A 21600-nucleotide genomic window follows, 5' to 3' on the forward strand; every position below is an offset into this window, starting at 1 on the left:
GTAAGAGATTTGAAAGTGGGAGATCCGAAATGATAGGAGAAGACAGGAGAGGGAGGGATGAAGCTAAGAGCTGGAAAGTTGATTGGCAAAAGGGATGCACAGCTGGAGAAGGGAAAGGATCATGGGATGGGAGGCCTAGGGAGAAAGAAAGGGGGAGGAGAGCACCTTAGGGAAATGGAGAACAGGCAAGGAGTAATTGTGAGGGGCAGAGAGAGAAAAAAAAGAGGGGGGGGGAAGAGAAAATAAATAAATAAGGGATGGGGTAAGAAGGGGAGGAGGGGCATTAACAGAAGTTAGAGAAATCAAGGTTCATGCCATCAGTTTGGAGACTACCCAGGCGGAATATAAGGTGTTGCTCCTCCAACCTGAGTGTGGTTTCATCTTGACAGTAGAGGAGGCAATGGATAGACATATCAGAATGGGAATGGGTTGTGGAATTAAAATGTGTGGACACTGGGAGATCCTGCTTTCTCTGGTGGACAGAGCATAGGTGTTCAGCCAAACGGTCTTTCAGTCTGCGACGGGTCTCACCAGACACAGTATACCACACCAGCCGACGCACAGGTGAAGTGTCGCCTCACCTGGAAGGACCGTCTGAGGCCCTGAATGGTGGTGAGGGAGGAAGTGTAAGGGCAGGTATAGCACTTGTTCCGCTTATAAGGATAAGTGCTAGGAGGAAGATCGGTGGGAAGGGATGGGGGGGTCGAATGGATAAGGGAGCTGTGTAGGGAGCGGTCCCTGCGGAAAGCAGAAGGCAGGGGAGGGAAAGATGTGCTTGGTAGTGGGATCCCGTTGGAGGTGGCAGAAGTTATGAAGAATTATAAGTTGGACCCGGAGGCTGGTGGGGTGGTAGGTGAGCACAAGGGGAACCCTATCCCGAGTGGGGTGGTGGGAAGATGGGGTGAGAGCAGATGTGCGTGAAATGGGAGAGGTGAGTTTGAGAACAGTTGATAGTGGAGGAAGGAAGCCCCTTTCTTTAAAAAAGGAAGCCATCTCCTTTGTCCTTGAATGGAAAGCCTCATCCTGAGAGCTGATGTGGCAGAGGTGGAGGAATTGTGAGGAGGTGATGGCAGTTTTGCAAGAGACAGGGTGGGAAGAGGAATAGTCCAGGTAGCTGTGAGAGTCCATATGCTTATAGTAGACATCAGTAGATAAGCCGTCTCCAGAGATGGAGACAGAAAGATCAAGAAGGGGGAGGGAGGTGTCGGAGGGATGTAGTTGAGGTGGTAGCGCAAATGCTTCTGGTTTAAGATGGCACTGGTGAAGCACAGCAACGACTTCCAATTGACAAATAAAACCAAAAATTACTGCACTAATCAAACTTTTTCTTGGATATGATCACTGCAATCAAGAGCCTATAACTTCTCTTTCAGAGCTGGACTGTTGAACTGCCTGTATGACCTGGCATTTTAACGATGAATTCTTGAAGCTGCAGGACCGTTGCAGTATGGCGTATATGGGGTAGACTGGATTTGGCTCTGTAGATGAAGGAGATTGGTATCTTGTAGGATTGAGGTAAAAGGTGATTAACCAAGTCTAACACGGGAAAAAGACATGATTGTATAGGAATTGGATGAGGAACAGGAAGAACAGAGGGAGAAATAAGGACAATTGGAAATCAGAAGTGAGAAGTGATAGCAAGAAGATCGAACAACTCCTTATTCCAAAAAGTATATATAAAACTCCAGAGACTGAAAATCTGAAACAAAATAGGAAAATGGAAATTGTCACAAATCAAGGTGCATGCTATGTACTATATTTCCTGCCTGGCACAGAGTATTTCCAGCATTTTCTGCTTTTAGATATTCTTTATTCTAAAACTATGCTCCCTCATTCTAGAAACTTCATGAAGGAAAATACCCTCTCAGCATCCACACAGTCAGTCTTCCTTAGCATCTTGTATGTTACAGAAAATAACCAGTCATTTTTTTTTACATTCTAATGAGATATGCTCAATCTGCTCAGCCTTTCGTATCAAATTCATTTGAAGAATGATCCATGCTAAACTGTCACCAGTACAAGCACATCCTTCCTTGGATACAGAGACCAAAACTGCATTCACCATTCAGAATTAGAATCCGATTTATTATCACTCTGAAATTTGGCACTTTGCAACAGCAGTACAATGCAAAGACATAAATTTGCTCAATTACAAAGATGTAATACAAAACAAAAGGAATAATGAAGTAGTATTCAAGAGTTCGTGGACCATTCAGAAATCTGATGGCAGAGGGAAGAAAAGTTCTTGAATCATTGACTGTGGGTCTTCAGGATCCCGTACCTCCTCTCTGATGGTAGTAATGAGAAGAGGGCACGTCCTGGATGGTGAGAGTTCTTGGTGATGAATGCTGCCCCTAGAGGTACCATTTCTTGAATATATCCTTGATGTTGGGGAAGATTGTGCTTGTGATGAAGCTCTTCAAGTCTATTACAGTCTTCAGCCTCTTGTGATCCTGTGCATTGGAGCCTCCATACCAGGCTCTGATGCAAACAGTGAGAATTCTCTCTTGAGAGTCTCGTGATATTCCATATTTCCTCAAACTCCTAATGAAGTAGAGCTATGATGTGCTGCTTTCATGATTACATCGATTTGTTGGGGCTAGGATGGATCCTGTGAGATGTTGATGTCCAGGCACTTGAAACTGCTCACCCAATCTACTACTGACCCTTCAGTGAGGATTGGGGTGTGTTCAGACTTCCCCTTGCTGAAGCCCACAATCAGTTCCTTGTTCTTGCTGGCTTTGAGTGGCAGTTTGTTGTTGTGACACTACTCAAACAGATGATCTTTCTCACTTCGTAAGTTTCCTCATCACAATCTGAGATCCTACCAAGAACAATGTGGTCATCGGTGAATTCACGAATTGTTTAGATTGAAAAATGACTCATTTGTTCCATGCTCTTTTTTCTGTTAGTTAGCTCTTCTCTGTGCTAACACATATGAGGAGTGATTGATAAGTTCATGGCCCAAAGTAGAAGGGGTCAATTTTAGAAAACCTAGCACATTTTTTTTTGAACATGGTCCCCTCCTACATTTACACACAGTCTAGTGGTCATAGAGCATATGGATCTCGGACCTCCAGAAAGTGTCCACAGTGGGGGTGATTGATAGGTTCATGGCCTAAGGAGATGAGTTATACAGCTCTCGTTACATGCACATGGAGTTCAACTCTTTGAGTGATTATGCAGAAGGTTTGAAGTTAATAACTCATGGGGGTGATTGATAAGTTCGTGGCCTAAGGTAGAAGGAGATAAGTTATTAACTTCAAATTTTCTGCATAATCACTCAAAGAGTTGACCTGCATATACATGTAATGAGAGCTGTATAACTCATCTCCTTCTACCTTAGTTCAAGTTCAAGTTGCTTTTATTGTCATTTCTACCATAAACTGCTGGTACGGTACACAGTAAAATGAAACAAAGTTCCTCCAGGGCCCTGGTGCTACATGAAACAACACAAAACTACAAGAGACTGTGTGAGACAGCACAAGGCTACACTAGGCTACGTAAAACAACATAAAAACTTCACTAAACTACAGACCTGCACAGGGCTACATAAAGTGCACAAAACAGTGCAGGGCAGTACAATAATTAATAAACAAGACAATAGGCACAGTAGAGGACACATTACAATGTCAGTCTAGACCCCGAGTATTAAGAAGTCTGATGGCCTGGGGGAAGAAACTGTCTGGTCGTGAGGGCCCGAATACTTCGGTACCTTTTGCCAGATGATAGGAGGGAGAAGAGTTTGTGTGAGTGGTGTGTGGGGTCCTTCACAATGCTGTTAGCTTTGCGGGTGCAGTGTGTGGTGTAAATGTCTGTAATAGCGAACATATCAATCACCAATCTGTGGACACTTTCTGGAGGTCCAAGATCCATATGCTCTATGACCACTGGACTAAGTGTGTAAATGTAGGAAGGGACTATGTTGAAAAATAAATGTGCTAGGTTTTCTAAAATTGACTCCTTCTACCTTAGGCCATGAACTTATCAATCACCGTATTGTAGTCAACCATGTTGCATAATTTGTATGCCACTTTATTGTGTGCTTTTTGGAAATCCAAATGTGCTACAAATCACACTGGTTCCACTTTATCGAGACTGTTAATGATCATGAGTAATTTTTTAAAATGTTGTTTAAATTTCAGAAAACCATATTGACTTTGCTTGATTATTTTATGATTTTCTAAATGTCCTGCCCATAATAATAGGTTCCAGCACAGATCTAAGGACAGATGTTAGGGTAGTGGGCTATAATTTTCTGCCTTCTTTCTTCCACCTTTTTTAAATAGTAGTGTTACATTTGTGGTTTTGTGATGCTTGGGGGCCAAACCAGAAGGTAGGGAATTTTGGCAGACTATAATTACACGCCCACTTCCTTTGAGACTCTGGGTGCAAACCATCAGACCTGGAGGACTTGACAGCCTTCATAAATTTGCTGGATTTTTTTCCTGGTGATTTGTCTAATCTGTAAGAGAACTAAACTTGCCCATGATTATTACATACCTTTCTTACAGGCCTGTGTTATACAAGCAAACCTCATGTTGCTAGGGGTTTGAGGGCTTGGTGGTGCAAGACCTAGCTGGTGTGTATTGCAGTTTTCTGTAATGTGAAGCAGTGTCATCTGCACATGCTTCAAGAAACAGGAGTTGAAAAATAAATCTTATTGTTTACTTATTTTCACATAAATTCTGCAAGAACAATTTTTATTCTTTTGGGTAATGATTTATGAATTTGGGAAGGTGAATTTCCTTCACCTGAGTGACCATAATACTGGGACCTGTCCTGTAGTCTTGTAATTTGTTAGTCCCTGAGAGGGGAGAAAGTTATTGGAGTTCTGAGTGGCAAGTCTTTCCACATAAGGTTATCCAGAAGAGGATGCTAAAGGAAGTGGTAGCGGCCGATATAATTACAACATTTAAAAGATATTTGTACAGGCTCTGGAAAGAAAAGGCATAAGGTAATGCGAGTCTAATGCAGGTAAATGGGACTAGCATAGATAGTCATTACGGTGGCATGGTTGAGGTGGGTCAGAAGGATCAATTTTTGCACTATGATTTTGACATTTTACTGCATATGCCAGTGATGTCTGACCTTCACTGTACCTCTTCTTCACCTAAATTGTGAGAGGCCTTGGTCACCTTACAACCATCTCTCTGCCATAATGTGATGATGCTCATTTATTTCTGTTTGTGCCATGACATCATTTAACTAATTGCAAGTTCTCTGTGCATTAGGACAGAGAATGTTAATGGGTGAGAAGAGCGGGAAGAGATATTTGAGTATTGGGGAGAATATGAGGTAAGAGAAAGGAGAAAATGATGCAAATTGATATAGGTAAAATGGAAAGGAGAATAGTGGGAAACAGTGAATGGGGGGGGATTGTTAGTGAACTGGTTTTATGTATTCTTACTTCACATTTGTTCACAACTTTTCCCATGAAGACTTCATTGTATATTCAATGCATTGTCTGAGAAATACCACTTCTGTGATACAGGTTTCCCCCGCTTTTCGAAGGTAGAGCGTTCCTATGAAATGGTTCGTAAGCCGGAATGTCGTAAAGTGAAAAAGCAATTGCCATTTATTTATATGGGAAAAATTTGTGAGCGTTCGCAGACCCAAAAAATAACCTACCAAATCTTGCCAAGTAACACATAAAATCTAAAATAGCAGTAACATATAGTAAAAGCAGGAATGATTTGATAACTACACAGCCTATATAATGTAGGAATACTTTACTGCAATTATTTCAGCACTGTCCACCGCAGCGAAAATCTCACGCAAGTGCTCTTGGCAGCACTCGCAGCAGAAACACACAGTGCAAAGCGCTCCCGGCAGAAGCACACTTTCCAGTAACCTTTAAGCTGTGAAGCAACCAAATAACACATAAAAATACACAGCGTAGATAAAGTAGAAATAATCTATGTACAGTGTAGTTTCACTTACTGGATCGAGAAGAGAGCGAGCACACTGATGATGGTGTGTTAGGCTGAGTCGTAGGAGGTTGGGGTGGTGGGAGGTAGAGGAGACTGGGGTATTGTAGCGGTGTGCTACACGCAGCACTAAAATAACAACATGGAATCGGTAAACTGCAGTTAAAGAAGATTTTATTTGAACTTCACAGCCTTGCTTTAAAGCCTCCCTGATCCCGCCCTCCCCGGGCGCGGATGCTATAGGGGGCACATACTCGCAATCCCCCGCAGCCTTTTCCCTTTGTTGGTGCAGCAGACCTGGCGCCCTTTTGGGACTGGCCTTTGTGCCAGCGCGTTGGTTATTTGTGAGCCCGTTCGAGTGCGTTAGGAAGTGGGTCGTCACATAACCACCCCCCCCCCCCAGAACCGGCGATACACCCCCCCAATGTCCACAGTCTGGGCCAGACCCTGTTTGGGAGGTCGGCCTCTGCGCCGCGGTGCTGGAAACTCGACCGGTTGCGTCAAGTCCACATGGGCCGATTTGATTCGGTCCACCGTGAAAACCTCCTCTCTCCCCCCAACGTCCAGCACGAACGTGGACCCGTTGTTCCTGAGCACCGTAAACGGCCCCTCGTAGGGCCGTTGCAGTGGTGGCCGATGCCAGGCCCTTCGTACAAACACAAACTTACAGTTCTGCAGATCTTGGGGTACACATGTCGGGTTCTGCCCATGCTGTGAAGTGGGTATGGGGGCCAGGTCACCGAGCCTCTCGCGTAGTCTGCCCAGGACTGCTGCGGGTTCTTCCTCTTGCCCCCTTGGGGCTGGTATGAACTCCCCGGGGACGACCAGGGGTGCGCCGTACACCAACTCGGCCGACGAGGCGTGCAGATCGTTTTTGGGTGCCGTGCGGATGCTGAGTAGGACCCAGGGAAGCTCGTCCACCCAGGTAGCTCCTCTCAGGCGGGCCATGAGAGCCGACTTTAGGTGACGATGGAAACGCTCCACTAGCCCGTTCGACTGTGGGTGGTAGGCAGTGGTGTGGTGCAGCTGTGTCCCCAAAAGGCTGGCCATAGCTGACCACAGGCTGGAGGTGAACTGGGCGCCTCTGTCGGAGGTAATGTGGGCCGGTCCACCAAAGCGGGACACCCAGGTGGCGATCAGTGCCCGGGCGCAAGATTCGGAGGTGGTGTCGGTGAGCGGGATCGCCTCTGGCCATCTTGTGAACCGGTCCACGATAGTCAGGAGGTGCCGCGCTCTGCCCGACACTGGCAGGGGGCCCACGATATCCACATGAATGTGGTCGAAGCGCCGGTGGGTGGGGTGGAACTGCTGCGGCAGAGCTTTGGTGTGCCTTGGCCGTCTGGCAGTGCATGCACGTTCTGGCCCATCACTGACCTGCTTGCGGAGTCTGTGCCAAACAAACCTGCTGGAGACCATCCGGACGGAGGGGTGCGCTAAGTTATGATGGAGTCGAAAACGTGTCGCCGCCAAGGTGCCGGGACAACGGGACAGGGCTGGCCAGTGGCGACGTCACAGAGTAGGGTCCTCTCACCTGGGCCTACGGGGAGGTCCTGGAGCTGCAAACCGGAGACTGCGGTTCTGTAACTCGGGATCTCCTTGTCTGCCTGCTGTGCCTCTGCCAGCGCCTCAAAGTCTACCCCTTGGGAAAGGGCATGAATGTTAGGGTGAGAGAGCGTGTCCGCCACGACACCCGAGATGTGCCGGACATCCGTCATGTATTCAGAGATGTAGGACAGTTGGCGCTGCTGGCGGGACGACCAGGGATCGGACACCTTCGTGAACGTAAAGGTAAGCGGCTTGTGGTCCGTGAACGCGGTGAAGGGCCTACCTTCTAAGAAGTACCTGAAATGCCGGATTGCCAGGTATAGCGCGAACAGTTCCTGGTCGAAAGCACTGTATTTGAGCTCGGGTGGCCGCAGGTGTTTGCTGAAAAACGTCAGGGGTTGCCAGCGACCCACGATGAGATGCTCCAGCACCCCACCGACTGCCGTGTCAGATGCGTCCACTGTGAAGGCGGTAGGGACGTCCATTCTGGGGTGTACTAGCATCGCGGCATTCGCCAAGGCTTCTTTCGTTTTAATGAAAGCGGCGGCGGACTCCTCGTCCCAGGTAATGTCCTTGCCCGGACCCGACATCAGGGCAAACAGGGCGCATGATTCGGGCAGCTGAAGGGAGGAAGCGGTGGTAGAAATTGACCATACCTACGAATTCCTGGTGGGTCGGGGGAAATGGCGGACCGCGTCTACCTTAGCGGGCAGAGGGGTTGCCCCATCTTTAGTTATCCTGTGGCCCAGGAAGTCGATGGTGTCGAGCCCAAGCTGGCATTTGGCTGGGTTGATTGTTAGACCGTACTCACTCAGTTGGGCGTAGAGTTGACGGAGGTTGGACAGATGCTCCTGACGACTGCTGCTGGCTACGAGGATGTCGTCCAAATAGATGAATGCAAAGTCCAGGTCGCGTCCCACCGTGTCCATTAACCGCTGGAACGTCTGTGCGGCATTCTTCAGGCCGAACGGCATGCGGAGGAACTCGAAAAGGCCGAACGGGGTGATGAGAGCCGTTTTGGGGACGTCGTCCGGATGCATCGGGATTTGATGGTATCCCCGGATGAGGTCTACCTTGGAGAAGATCCGTGCGCCATGCAGGTTTGCTGCAAAGTCCTAAATGTACGGCACAGGGTAGTGGTCCGGTGTGGTAGCCTCGTTCAGCCTGCGGTAGTCACCGCATGGTCTCCAGCCCCCTGTCACTTTGGGCACCATGTGCAGGGGGGAGGCCCATGGGCTGTCGGACCGCCGGATGATCCCCAATTCCTCCATCCTCTTGAACTCCTCCTTCGCCAGTCGGAGCTTATACGGGGGAAGCCGCCGATCACGGGCGTGGAGGGGTGGTCCCTGGGTCAGGATGTGGTGCTGTACGCTGCGTCGGGGCATGGCTGCCGTGATGTGCGGTGCCAGAACCAATGGGAAATCCGCCAGGACTCTGGTGAAGTCGTTGTTGGACAGGGTGATGGAGTTGAGGTGTGGGGCTGGCAACTGGGCTGCACCCAGGGAGAACGTCTGAAAGGTCTCGGCGTAGACCAGTCTCTGCCTCGGCAGGTCGACCAGCAGGCTGTGAGCCCGCAAAAAATCCGCACCCAGAAGCGGTTGGGCTACGGCGGCCAGTGTGAAGTCCCACGTGAACCAGCTGGAGCCGAACTGTAGCTGCACCGTACGGGTGCTGTAGGTCCTTAACGTGCTGCTGTTCACGGCCCTCGGGGGGGACCCGGTGCCTTGTTGCGGGTGTCATCACTCGTCGGAGGTAAGATGCTGATCTCAGCACCGGTGTCGACCAAAAAACGGCATCCCGACCTCTTGTCCCACACATACAGGAGGCTATCCCGATGGCCAGCCGCTGTAGCCATCAGCGGCGGCTGGCCCTGGCATTTCCTGGGAACTTGCATGGTGGGCTACAGCGGCGGGCTTCTGCGCCCCACCGCTGGTGGTAGAAACACCATTGTTTGTTGGGCTCCCCACCCCTGCCTCTGGGGTTAGCAGGCTCTGTGGCTGGGCCTGGTCTGGTTTGCTGCTGGGAGTGTGGCCTGGTGATCTGTGCGATGGACGCCCCACTCACCTTCTTGGCGTTCCACAGCAAGTCCGCCCGGGCTGCCACCTTCCGGGGGTCGCTGAAATCCGCGTCGGACAGCAGCAGGCATATGTCCTCGGGCAGCTGCTCCAGGAATGCCTGCTCAAACATGAGGCAGGGTTTGTGTCCGCCGGCCAGAGACAACATCTCATTCATTAAAGCCGATGGAGGTCTGTCTCCCAAGCCATCCAGGTGCAGTAAACGGGCAGCCCGCTCGCGCTGTGTGAGTCCGACAGTCCTTATGAGCAGGGCTTTGAATTCCGTGTACTTTGCCGTCCGCTGGGGGAGACTGTACGAACTCCTCAACCTGGGCCGCTGTGTCCTGGTCGAGGGAGCTCACCACGTAGTAGTAACGTGTGTCCTCTGAGGTTATCTGCCGAACGTGGAATTGGGCTTCTGCTTGCTGGAACCAGAGGTGAGGTCGCAGCGTCCAGAAGCTTGGCAGTTTCAACAAAACCGCATGAACAGATATGGCGTCGGTCATCTCCGGTCCAAATATTGTTTGGACCGTCGGGGTCACCAATTGTAGCGGTGTGCTACACGCAGCGCTAAAATAACGACACGGAGTCGGTAAACTGCAGTTAAAGAAGATTTTATTCGAACTTCACAGCCTTTCTTTAAAGCCTCCCTGATCCCGCCCTCCCCGGGCGCGGATGCGGTAGGGGGCACGTACTCACAATCCCCCGCAGGCTTTTCCCTTTGTTGGTGAAGCAGACCTGGCGCCCTTTTGGGACTGGCCTTTGTGCCCGCGTGCTGGCTATTTGTGAACCGGTTCGAGTGCGCTAGGAAGTGGGTCGCCACAGTATCATCTCATCGTCGTCTGTTTCCATCAGGGCAGGCAGGTCACCTTCTTCTGTGTCTGCCCGCCTCAATGTCGAAGGCTGAGTTTCCTCGTCTGCTGTGGCTGATGTGGAAGGCTTGAAAAACGACAGTATGCTTGACTGCTTAACCTCACGTATCTTTCTATCATACAGTTCTTTTTAAGCACTCAAACCATCCAGCAAATATGCCCTAAACCTACGCACCCTTTCAAAATTAAAGTCATACTTTTCTGCAATCATTGCAGTGTTGTCAATCACAGTGAAAATCTCACGCAATTGCTTCCCATTCAGTTCCTGGACAACTTCACTTTTGGGCCGTTCGCTACTGCGTTTGGCTTCAATTGTTATCCTTTCCTCTTCATCTGTCACTTCTTAGTCATGGGATGCCAAAACCTCTTCAACATCATCTTCGTCAACTTCCACAAACCCTTAGCCAAACTCAGTATGTCCTTACTTCGTTCACCATGATCGAAACGCTTAATTATGTCTGGTTTTACGCTAAGTGTAACACCCTTACGCGCCCTTTTAGGCTTTTCCGATACCTTAGAACTCATCTTGCTAACGGATGCACAAAATAAATCGACATAAAGCACAGATGCACACAGGCACGTGTTTATGCAATGCCGGCTAGAATGCAGTCCCGGGGGAGGGACTTGGCTGCTCGGCACGCACTGCCTTTTCTCATAATAATGAAAACACTTTCTGTTAGCGAAAACAGTTAACTAATGTAGGTCTTTCATAACAGCGAGTTGATGTAAAGCGAACGTTCGAAAAACGGGGGACACCTGTACTTGCCCCATGTCTACCCTGCCTTTTTAAAAATTAATTTTTACGCATTGGTTTTGCCACAGGTAAGTACTTATATTATTATGTGTTATTGATTATGTTCTGAAAGAGTTTGAATGCCTCACTTTTATTTTGCAAGTAATTTATATTGTCAGGCCTGTATAATGGCTTCTTTATTGGAAGATAACAGTAGCAGCATCTTGGAACCTAGGCAAGATGCAACTGTGTTTAGCACAAGTATTTCTGAATCTCTCCAGCAGCAGTTGGCTGAAGTTTTTGTACTTGAAGAATGTGCTTAAATACCATGCATTTGTGCTATCTCCAGTCAAGGCTGTTGGTGTTCAGATAGTTAGGTAATTACTTTAGAATTTCGCTCTAAATAAAATTCTACTCCATTTTTCAGAAAATGGCAGTAGAATTAGGTTTGGGATCTGTAGTGTTATCAAGTTTAAAGATTGTTTTAATTTGTAATAGAAATTGTGTTTTCTGTGAATCTTGTATACTGTTAACAAGCTGATTACAAAGTCTATTTTTCACGCTCCTGGTCCTATTGTCTTAATTTCCACTTCTCCCATTCTTGAATTCTTCCAGGCCCACGGGTGGAGTAGCAGAGCAGTTTTCTTGTTTGTTTTTAGTGGTGGGTGGCTAGCAGATCAGCAGCTTCACGTTTTTAATGCCTGTTCTGTTGCTTCATCTTTCACTTTACGACACTTTTTTTTCACTGTTCTCAGTGTTGTCTAAAGTGCTTACTGAAGGTTGTAAATCATTTAAAACTCTTCTATTTTGTTAAAGTAAGCCAATCTTTCTTTATAGATGCGCAGTTCAATGTACGTTACATTGAAAACAAAATGTGAATGTGATAACATGTTCGATAGTTGGCCCTTTTAAAGAATAAAGAACAATTGTCATCTTTAAAAACATCCTTTTCAAATTGAATGGGTACTAGACTGTTCCCAGCTGAGGGTTTTTCCATTTCAGACCGATTTCAGTGGGCTATTAGGCGTAATGCAGTTTACTCTTCTCCGGCTTTAAATGCAGAATTAAAGTGCAGCACTGCTTCATCTTGTGAGCTCCTCTACTGGTTGGAGGGTGATGCAGCGGGGGGGGGGGGGTGAGTTTGGTTGGCGGTATGTGAGGAGGCGTGGAGAATTGCCTTGTTAAACCATCAGCTGAGGGGCCCACAGGAAATGAACTCTCCATCCTCCAGTTAATATTGACCTCCTGGCTCCAGTCCAAATTGTGTTGCAGTTGAATAGCAGAACAGCACAGTTTTACTATTCAGTACACAGTCAACTCCTATAGTGTATGACAGCTTTGAGATGAATGTTATTGAAGAAAGCTGCTGTTTATTCCATCGGCAGGAAAAGAAATCACTTGAGTTGCAATCAGTGAGCATGCAAAGTGAGTTCGGCGATTATAATTTAAAGGAAAAGGAAAATGTTGGGATGTAAAATTGTGTCCCTGAGAAAATGCAGCAGCATTCCATGTCATAGGAAGCTGAGGAACTTTTACTCCAGGGAGAATGGAATGGATAACTTGGAATACTGGATTTGCTTTAAATTAGATAGTTAAGAAATTAAGGGAAATACCACGGCACAGTCATGCGTCGCTTTGACAAGCTGAAGAGATCCATTCCTTTTCTGGCACGTTTTCATGTTTATAAAGTAAGTTACTTGGTAGCTTTGATTTTTTTAAAGACGATTCCTTTTAAAAGAACTGTCATGTTGATACATCTGGGTTTATTGTGCTGCTCTGCCTATGATTGCTATGAAAAGAGAAGTCACTGTTGTTACGCATGCACCTTGCATAAGGGGAACGCTAGTGTGTACAGATCAACTTAGTATCCCAGATATGTTAAATTGTTCTTTGTTACGGTAGCCTTTAAAATAATGCTCTGCATTTTACTTGAGCCAGCCAGGGTGGTTAAGAGGGAGACTCAGATGGTTCAGCAGCCTAGTGTCTCTGTAAATTCTATGGAGTTTTGTCCTGAGGAGGACATTATAGTATATTACCAGACTAATATGCAGGAAGAATTCCTGAGCAATACAAAGCAATGTTCATCAGAAAGATGAACTTCAGAGTGAAACCATCATTTAGAAGCTGCATATTTCTATACATCAATGGATTATGGCTGCTGATATACACAGGTTCTAAAATATGAATGAATCAAAAGCTGAATGTGTATTTTAACATTTAGGTTACAGTTTCTGCAAATACAGCCTGCTATTTGCACCAGCATCGACTTCAGTTTTTCACAATACAAAGACACAAGTAATATTTCAACCAACACCGCAAGTAAATCTGCAGATGCTTGAAATCCAAAGCAACATACACAAAATGCTGAAGGAACTCAGCAGGTCAGACATCATCTATGGAAAAGAGTACAGGCGATGTTTCGGCCCAAGGTCTCTGCTGAGTTCCTGCATCTTTTTGTGGGTGTTACTTATAATTAACACCTTGGTTTCACAAACATTGCATGCATGTGTGAGATGTACTGTGTGATTAGTTTAGATACAAGTATAAAATATGTTTTAGCAATAGTAATAAATATTGTTTTTTGTCAGATCTTCCCAAGTTGATCCACAACTAAATTTTGAAAAGCTGCAAATTCAGGAAATCTACAACTATAACAGGAAAAGCTGAAATGATCAGGCAGCATCTGTGAAACAGAGTTAATCTTCCAGGTTAATAACGTTTCTTCGGATTTTAATAAATGATCATTGATCAGAACATTAAACTGTTCTTCTTCCTTGTCTATAATTGTTAGTTGACATAATTATTTTCAACATTTTTGTTTTGATACATAATTGGCCTTCTTGTAAACAGACTTAAGTATAGGGCTGCAGATATAATGGGAGTGGACTACTGAGATCATATTATATAATTGGCAACAAGTATTTAGCATTGATATTTTGAAATTGTATGTTGAATGGTTCCAGTTAAAAAGGGGAAAATGAAAATTTAAAATCTGAGTTAAGGGTGCTAATTCTGTCGATGTGCAAAAGAGTAACAGCTGACTATTTCATTAGTAAATATTCATTTAGTAAGATTGATCCTGTCCTCACCCAACCTTCAAATGTACTCTTTCCAAATGGAACTTGTAAATGATATTCAAGAAATAGAATACTACGTAATAATTATTTTATCATTCTTCCCTTGCTGGCTCTCCAAGTGTCTACTGGTCTAAATTATCTATGTCTATGATAACAGTAAGGAAACTCATTTGTCTCAGCAAATATGTAAAACTAAAGTCATGTTAACCATAATTTTTAACGTTGGACAAAAATATCATAAGCCATGTGCCTAGAAATTTCAAATTCAGAAAGGTGGCAGTTAATTCTTCAATTGCAAATTTAGAATAATTATCCCTCCTTTATCTTTCAGCAACAAAACGATACAAGGAATATGGTAGGCAGGGAGAAATATATTTAATGTTAACTTTTCTCCTGTTGTTCATTAGGAAAATAATACTGAAAATAATTAACCAAAGTGAAATCCCGTAGCCCAGTGGAAACTTGCCTAATGGGGTTTTCCCACTCTGTGCACCGCCATCGTCTGTGATTGGGCTGAGAAATGGCAAATGGAATGTAAAGTGTTGCACTTTGAGAGGTAAAATGTAAGGGAAAAGTACGGATTAAATGGCAGGACCCTTTTGGAACATTGATCTTGGCATCCAATCCCATAGCTCCCTGAAAATAACAACAAAAATGCAAAGGTTGTTATGGAAGCAGTATGGTAGGTTGCCTTCACTGGTCAGGACATTGAGGACAGGAATTTAAGTGTTTCAGCTGTATTAAACTTTGTATAGGCTACATTTGAAATAATGTGTGCAATACTGCTTGCCATATTACAGAAAAGATGTGGAGGCTTTGGAAAGGGTGCAGGAGAGGAGTACCAAGATGTTGCCTGGATTAGAGAGTGTTAGCTATAAAGGGGGACTGGGCAAACGTGGATTGTTTTTTCTATAGCATTCTCTGAGAAACATAGTCTTTTTCCCAGGAATGTGAATATGCAGAGAAATGGATGTGTGTGGATCATTTGCAGCCAAATGACTATGGTTTAATTTGGCATCACATTAGGCACAGACATAATGAGCTGAACTGCCTTTTGCTGTGCTCTACTGTTCTATGTTCTGATGGTTACTGATATGGAAGAACTCCAGGGCACACTTGTATTAAGGTTGCCTCCTATTGCTTACTGTGATCTTGTCAATTGCTCTGAAGCTATCTGACTCCAGTACCAGCTAAATTTATAGCTTATTCTTGGAATCGTTCAGACTATTGGCAGATGAGTGCAGTAGTGTGATTGTGTAATGCAACAACAGTGGCATCTAAGTCTAGATAATGCGAGTTGTAAATGACTGAAAGAATTTGAAAGCAACACAAATAGATTAGATCACAACAAAATCTGGAGGAAATTCAATAACTGAGTTGGGGGTGTTTGAAGTCTGGGAAATATGAGGCAAGTGAAAATGGAAAGATTGAAGGGGAAGGACAACTGAGATCAGGAAGAGGCAAACTGGGGTTTGGAGGATATTAGGATGCTAATAAAATAGAAAGAAAGATGATCAGGTGGGATAATTTTTTAAGTTCAGTCGTGATCTCATGGGATTGTTCAGGCAGCTAGAGGGTGAATGACCTACTCCCACTCATCTGCTGCATGTATGAGTGGAAAAGGCTTCTGTATCACTCAGTAGAATCCCAGTGGGCACTATTTTTACTTGATGGTTGCATTTAGAACCTGGTAATTGCATCAAGGAATAAAAAAATCAGCAGAGCTGTGTTTAACTTCTAATATGTGATACTAATAGTTCATGAGATCTGGACTAGACACATTATCAGTGATTGTTTTTACAACATAGAATGTAGAAAGTAGTAAGTGTAGCAATTAGCATAGATTTAATTTACTTTTTGGAATCAGTATTTGTAAAACCCTCTTAAAATTTATCATATATTCATGGAAAAAAACATTAGAGTGATTCATTAACATTGTTGTGTTGGAGAGGTCCTTCTGCAGGTTTTTCCCTAATATTTTGTCTCTAGTTGAGGTCACAGCTGTTGCAAGTATTGTGTTAATTCTCAGTGGATGTATTTTCTATATCTTGTCAATCTGGCACAATGGATCTGCATGAGCTTGTGGAGGTCAGCTCTAATATGTAGTTTATATCCGAACAGCTGTTACCTCATGATTAATTTTTTTTAGAAGGAGGTGTAGTTTGTTTTTGTAAATTCTTGTGCAGTCAAAACTGTGGTGAAAATAAGTCAGATTTTTGTTGGCATATTTGAGGGTAGTATTTAGTTTATGAAAGCAAATCTTTGACATGGGGCTAGCTTAGTCTGTACTCTCATTCTTGTGTGCACATTCTTTCATTCAGTACCCTCTTTTCCTCTTCAATGCATGTCCACTTGTGTAAAATTTCATTTCCTGTACGCTGAATGTTCCTAGTCTGCCCAAGTGAAGATTTCAAACCTTTGCTATTGGCACTGCACTTGAGAGTTTAGTGCTGCAGAATGCACACTGGACCAAGTAGCAGGTAATTGAAATATGGCCAGATCTGAAATTTTGGCTTGTCTCATTAGTTCCAAGATCCTGCTCTTCTGTCTTTTCCTGCCATCACTAGAGTTGCATATAGATATGCCAGTAATTGTATATGTTTGCCTTTGGTCTCATTTTCCCTTGCCAAGGATTTATTTTACACATCTTTATTTTTATGAGCAGTGATTTAATTTAACATGAATGTTCTGGACTGGCAATGAAGGGGGCAGAAATCAGATTAAGAATGTCTGATAAATAAGATGCTAGAACATCAGAGACATCTTCTTTTTCCAAAGAACAGGTTTCCCTTCCACGTGATCAATGCTGCATTCACCTGAATCTCCTCTCTTTCCTGCACATCTACACTCACCATATCTTGTCATCTTAGTTTATGATTGTAACAGGGTTAGGGTTCTCTGTTGTGCATTGCCCAACATTGTCAGCATTTGCAGAATCTTTTCTGTTTATGATTTAAATCGTGTTCTTCATGGCAGCAATAATTTTTATCTTCCTGTGCACTTCAGAGAGATGGCCTGCTCAAAACTGGCACCTCAAAGCCTTGGAGAGGTTTCACCAACATTATTTTGGGGAAATGCTGCCTTCTAAATCCCTTCAGAAACAAGAGAAAATTTGCAGATGCTTGAAATCCAAGCAACATACACAAAATGCTGGAGGAACTTAGCAGGTCAGGCAGCTTCTGTACAGTTGAGGTTTCAGGCTGAGCTCCTTCAGTAGGTATCTTTTCGAGAGATGCTGCTGGGCTTTTAGAGTTCCTCAAGCACTTTGTGTGTGTTGCTTCTAAATCCCTTCATGGGATAAGTGAATCAATCTTATAATATCATGACTCTTGAGGCTTCAGTTGTGTTTGATCTGCTCCAGTGACTGGGCTGACACTTGAACCCCAGAACTTCTAGCTTCAATTTCCATCATTGTATCATTACCAGACATAGGTTATTTAGGTCCTCATGGCTGTTCCCCAGTTCAATAATATCATGGCACATGGTAGCTCTTGCACCATATTTCTTAATATTCTCAATCTTTGTCTTGAATAAACTTCACGACTGAGCTGCAACATGGAATTAGTATAGATGTTGATATAGATAGTTGGTACATCTATGCCATTATTAGTATAGATGGTTGGCATAGTGGACTAAATGGCCTTTCCTTCAAATGTAAAGCCTAGCAACATGTTGCCCATCTTCTTAAATGCTTGCTGAGTCTGTATACTAATTTTAGTGATTCTTCTATTTGGGTCCCTCTAGTTACCAGTTTTCAAATTCTCACCATTTGGGGAAAAAAAGCTTTCCTTTTTCTCTATTAAAATAGATAATCGCTCATTTTTCCATGTCTTTGTCCACTTACATGATTTTACCTGTCACTTGACCTGTCTAGATCCTCCCTCGTGTTAGGGTTAGGGACCTCTTTAAGACCCCCATACAGTCTATTGTGATGATAATTGGGGTTTGCTGACTGCAAAGTTCTAAACTCGAGTGAAGACCTACAGTGCTATCCAATATAGATAGCTATGGGTAGAGGAGTTCACTTTGCCGTTTATACTCCACAGCAAGTTTAGCTGTCAGTACCTATTGTTGAGCGGTGGGTACCTTCTTACCAAGGAGGAGATACTTCCAGCTAACAAAGTAATTTAAATACAGTTCATTTATTTTTCATGATAATGTTTAAATCCAAATAACATTCTTAAAGCACATTGAAAGCTCTGAGGATTTCTAGCTTATAAGACTTCCAAATTACAAACCATTTCTAAAACCTAAAAGGGTTTCCATAACAGTTATAATTCTTGTAAGCAAAAATGACATACCAACAAGATGCAGACAAGCCAGTTGTCCATTTCAGGAATCGAAGGAAAAGGAATGAATTCTGGTTCACCCTGTGTTTCTGTCATTTTCCTTGATGTTCTGATACCATTCCTAAAAAGTCTGAAATGCTCACTGACGATCAACACTGGCACATTTCAGGGGAGTGTGCTTAGCCCACTTCACTTGACTTCGGTTGTCCATCGGAATCCAATGATGACGTCCACTCCTTTAACGGTGAGATCTTTGACTATACAGTCCTATCCTGGACCCACAAGTTCTATTGCAGGTGGGACATGTATATGTGGTAGTGGTGATAGTGATGGTAACCATGGCTGCATTTCTTCTGGCTCTCTTCTGCTGTCTTATGGTTATTCTTTCCATCTCCAGAATACGAACCCTGTTGCTACACAGCTGTTGCCAAGTGTTAAGGTCAGCAGCAACATCCTCCAGCTCCTTGGGTCTGATCTTGCACTTCCTTAAAGCATTTTTCATCACATCCTTTTAACGCTTCTTCAGCCCTCCAGCCTAGCATCGACCATGATGTAGCTGACCGTATAACACTCTGCAGGGTAGCCTACATAGGGGGCATCCTTATCACTTGTCCCAGCCACTGCAGCGGACACTGGGTGATCATGGCCTCAATACTTCTGCAGTTGGTCTTTACAAGTATTTCAGTGTGAGGCACCCGCTCACACCAGGTAATTTCCAGGATGTGCTGAAGGCAGCTTATGTGGAGCGCTTCAAGGACTTGATGTGACGGCTGTAGGTTATCCAAGCTTCACAGCTATAAGGGAGGCAGTGGATGTCAGGTTAGGTGGCAACCTCTTTAACATCAGGAGGCTCCACGCAACCACCAAACTCTGTAGAGAATGGGTCCTGGAGCTGCAGTATGCAGATGACTGTGCTCTTGTGGCCCATGCTCCGGAGGATCTTCAGACTGTCCTTGCTGTGACAGTGAGAGCATACAGCAGGATGGGGCTGGCTGTCAGTGCCACCAAGACAGAAGTGGTTTGCCAGTGGAGTACCAGTGTCCCACCCACCCTATCTTCCTTCACTGTTGATGAAAAGCTGTCAGTAGTGCCATTTTAAAAAATATCTGGGGAGCATTCTCTCTGAGAATTGACAACGACATCCAGAGCTGTATTAAACAGGTTGCCTTCAGGAGACTTAGGCATAGAGTCTTTCAGAACAGGAGCCTTCGTCCCTCCACAAAGGTCGCTGTGTACCAAGCGGTCTGTGTCACCACCCTCCTTTATAGCTTAGCCCACTGCTCTACTCTCTATTTGTACATGACTGTGTGGCTAGGCATAGCTCAAATATCATCTATAAATTTGCTGACAATACAACCATTGTTGGTAAATCTCAGGTGGTGTCGAGAGGGTGTATGGGAGTGAGGTATTCCAACTAGTGGAGTGGTGCTGCAGAAACAACCTGGCACTCAATGTCAGTAAGATGAAAGAGCTGATTGTGGACTTCCGGAAGGGTAAGGCGAAGGAACAGATAGATACCAATCCTCATTGGGGGATCAGAAGTGGAGAGAGTGAGCAGCTTCAAGTTCCTGGGTGTCAAGATCTCTGAGGGTCTAACCTGGTCCCAACATATCGATGTAGTGATAAAGAAGGCAAGACAGCGGCTCTACTGCGTTTGGCGTTTGAAGAGATTTGACATATCAACAAATTCACTCAAAAACTTCTATAGTTGTACTGTGGAGAGTATTCTGACAGGCTGCAACACTATCTGGTGTGGGGGGTTGGGGCTACTGCACAAGACTGAAAGAAGCCGCAGAAGGTTATAAATCTCGTCAGCTCCATCTTGGGTACCCAGGGACATCTTTAGGGAGCGGTGTCTCAGAAAGGCAACTTCCATTATTAAGGACCTCCAGCGCCCAAGTGTGCCTTTCTCTCACTGTTGCCATCAGGTAGGAGGTACAGAAGCCTGAAGGCATACAGTTAGCGATTCAGGAACAGCCTCTTCCCCTCTGCCATCCGACTCCTAAATGGACATTTAATTTTTGGACACTACCTCACTTTTTAAAGAATATACAATATTTCTGTTTTTGCACATTTTTTAATCTATTCAATGTATGTAATTGATTTACTTGTTTATTATTATTATAGATCGACCTTCACTAATCTGGCACTATTGGGACCTGTGGAGTGCTGGATTAGTGAAAATGCCGAATTGCCGAAGGATCACATTAAGCAATAGTTAATCGCCTCATCATACCTTTAAAATATCATGTGAATCAGTACAAGTTAGATAATAATGAAACAGAAATATTTAATGAGTAGGAAGTGAAATTTTAATAAAGTAATATACTGTACAGGCACAGATAAAATAAAGGTAACAGGTAAATGTACAGGAATTAACTTATACAGAACAGTTCAGCACTTCTGCTTCTAAAGTGAGACATTTAATATACCTTCAGGCAAAGTTGCATGTTTGCAAGTGTGGGGTTGTCAGGATCGTCAACATCTTCATTTGAAAAATGAGTGAAACATCAGGAACTGGTGCTGAAACTGGCACAACAGTTTCTTCAAACACTGTTGATGTTGGTGGCAGCACTTCTGGGTGAGCAGAAGCAGAAGTCGGAGAAAGGAGGTCTATACGCCACATTTCATGCAACCGCCAGGCGGCAAAGGATTTGGCGCTGGGCTCTTCCCTTTTCACTCGCGGTTACTGAGGGAATCCTCGTTAGTTTCTTTTCCTCCACTTAGTAAAATGCTTAAATTCAGCGGGTCTCCACATCTGGTCTGAGGTCGTGGGCAGAAGAGAACGGAGCACCGGCCGGGCGACGCAGGAGGGCAGTGTGTGACTGCCAGCAGGCCGGGGAGAAGGAGGACCTACCCAGCGTGCTCCCCCACCATTGGCAGCTGCTGGGCAGCAGCGCCTCACACAAATTATATTAATAAATGCAGGAAAACAAGCAGGAATCATCTGTCTGTGCTTACAAGAGCGCGCCACCACGTGAACAGATCAGCAGATTGGTACGGTGGCCCAGGAAATTTGAAATTACAGTTCCGCAGAAAATTTGAGATCAGTGCCGGATTATCAAAGGAACCAGATTACAGGTAGTCAGATTAGTGAAGG

At 44.7% G+C, this 21600-nt stretch overlaps 1 protein-coding gene across 6 annotated transcripts in view; it reads left to right on the forward strand.

Annotated features, from left to right (window-relative positions):
• Nucleotides 1–21600, forward strand: part of tnk2b (tyrosine kinase, non-receptor, 2b) — a 254802-nt gene that overhangs the window by 115255 nt on the left and 117947 nt on the right. For 2 of the 6 annotated variants that reach the window (XM_059944266.1, XM_059944289.1), the window contains exon 1: nucleotides 12404–12822. The exons of 2 other annotated variants lie outside the window; for them this stretch is intronic. In XM_059944266.1, the coding sequence (XP_059800249.1) occupies nucleotides 12760–12822 (63 nt within the window). In that variant the 5' untranslated portion in view covers nucleotides 12404–12759. Of the gene's footprint in view, nucleotides 1–12403; nucleotides 12823–21600 lie in introns of those variants that run through there. 2 more of the 6 variants (XM_059944272.1, XM_059944297.1) reach the window with 1 other exon arrangement.

This window comes from Hypanus sabinus, chromosome 2 (assembly GCF_030144855.1).
Source record: "Hypanus sabinus isolate sHypSab1 chromosome 2, sHypSab1.hap1, whole genome shotgun sequence".
Classification (NCBI taxonomy): Eukaryota; Metazoa; Chordata; class Chondrichthyes; order Myliobatiformes; family Dasyatidae; genus Hypanus; species Hypanus sabinus.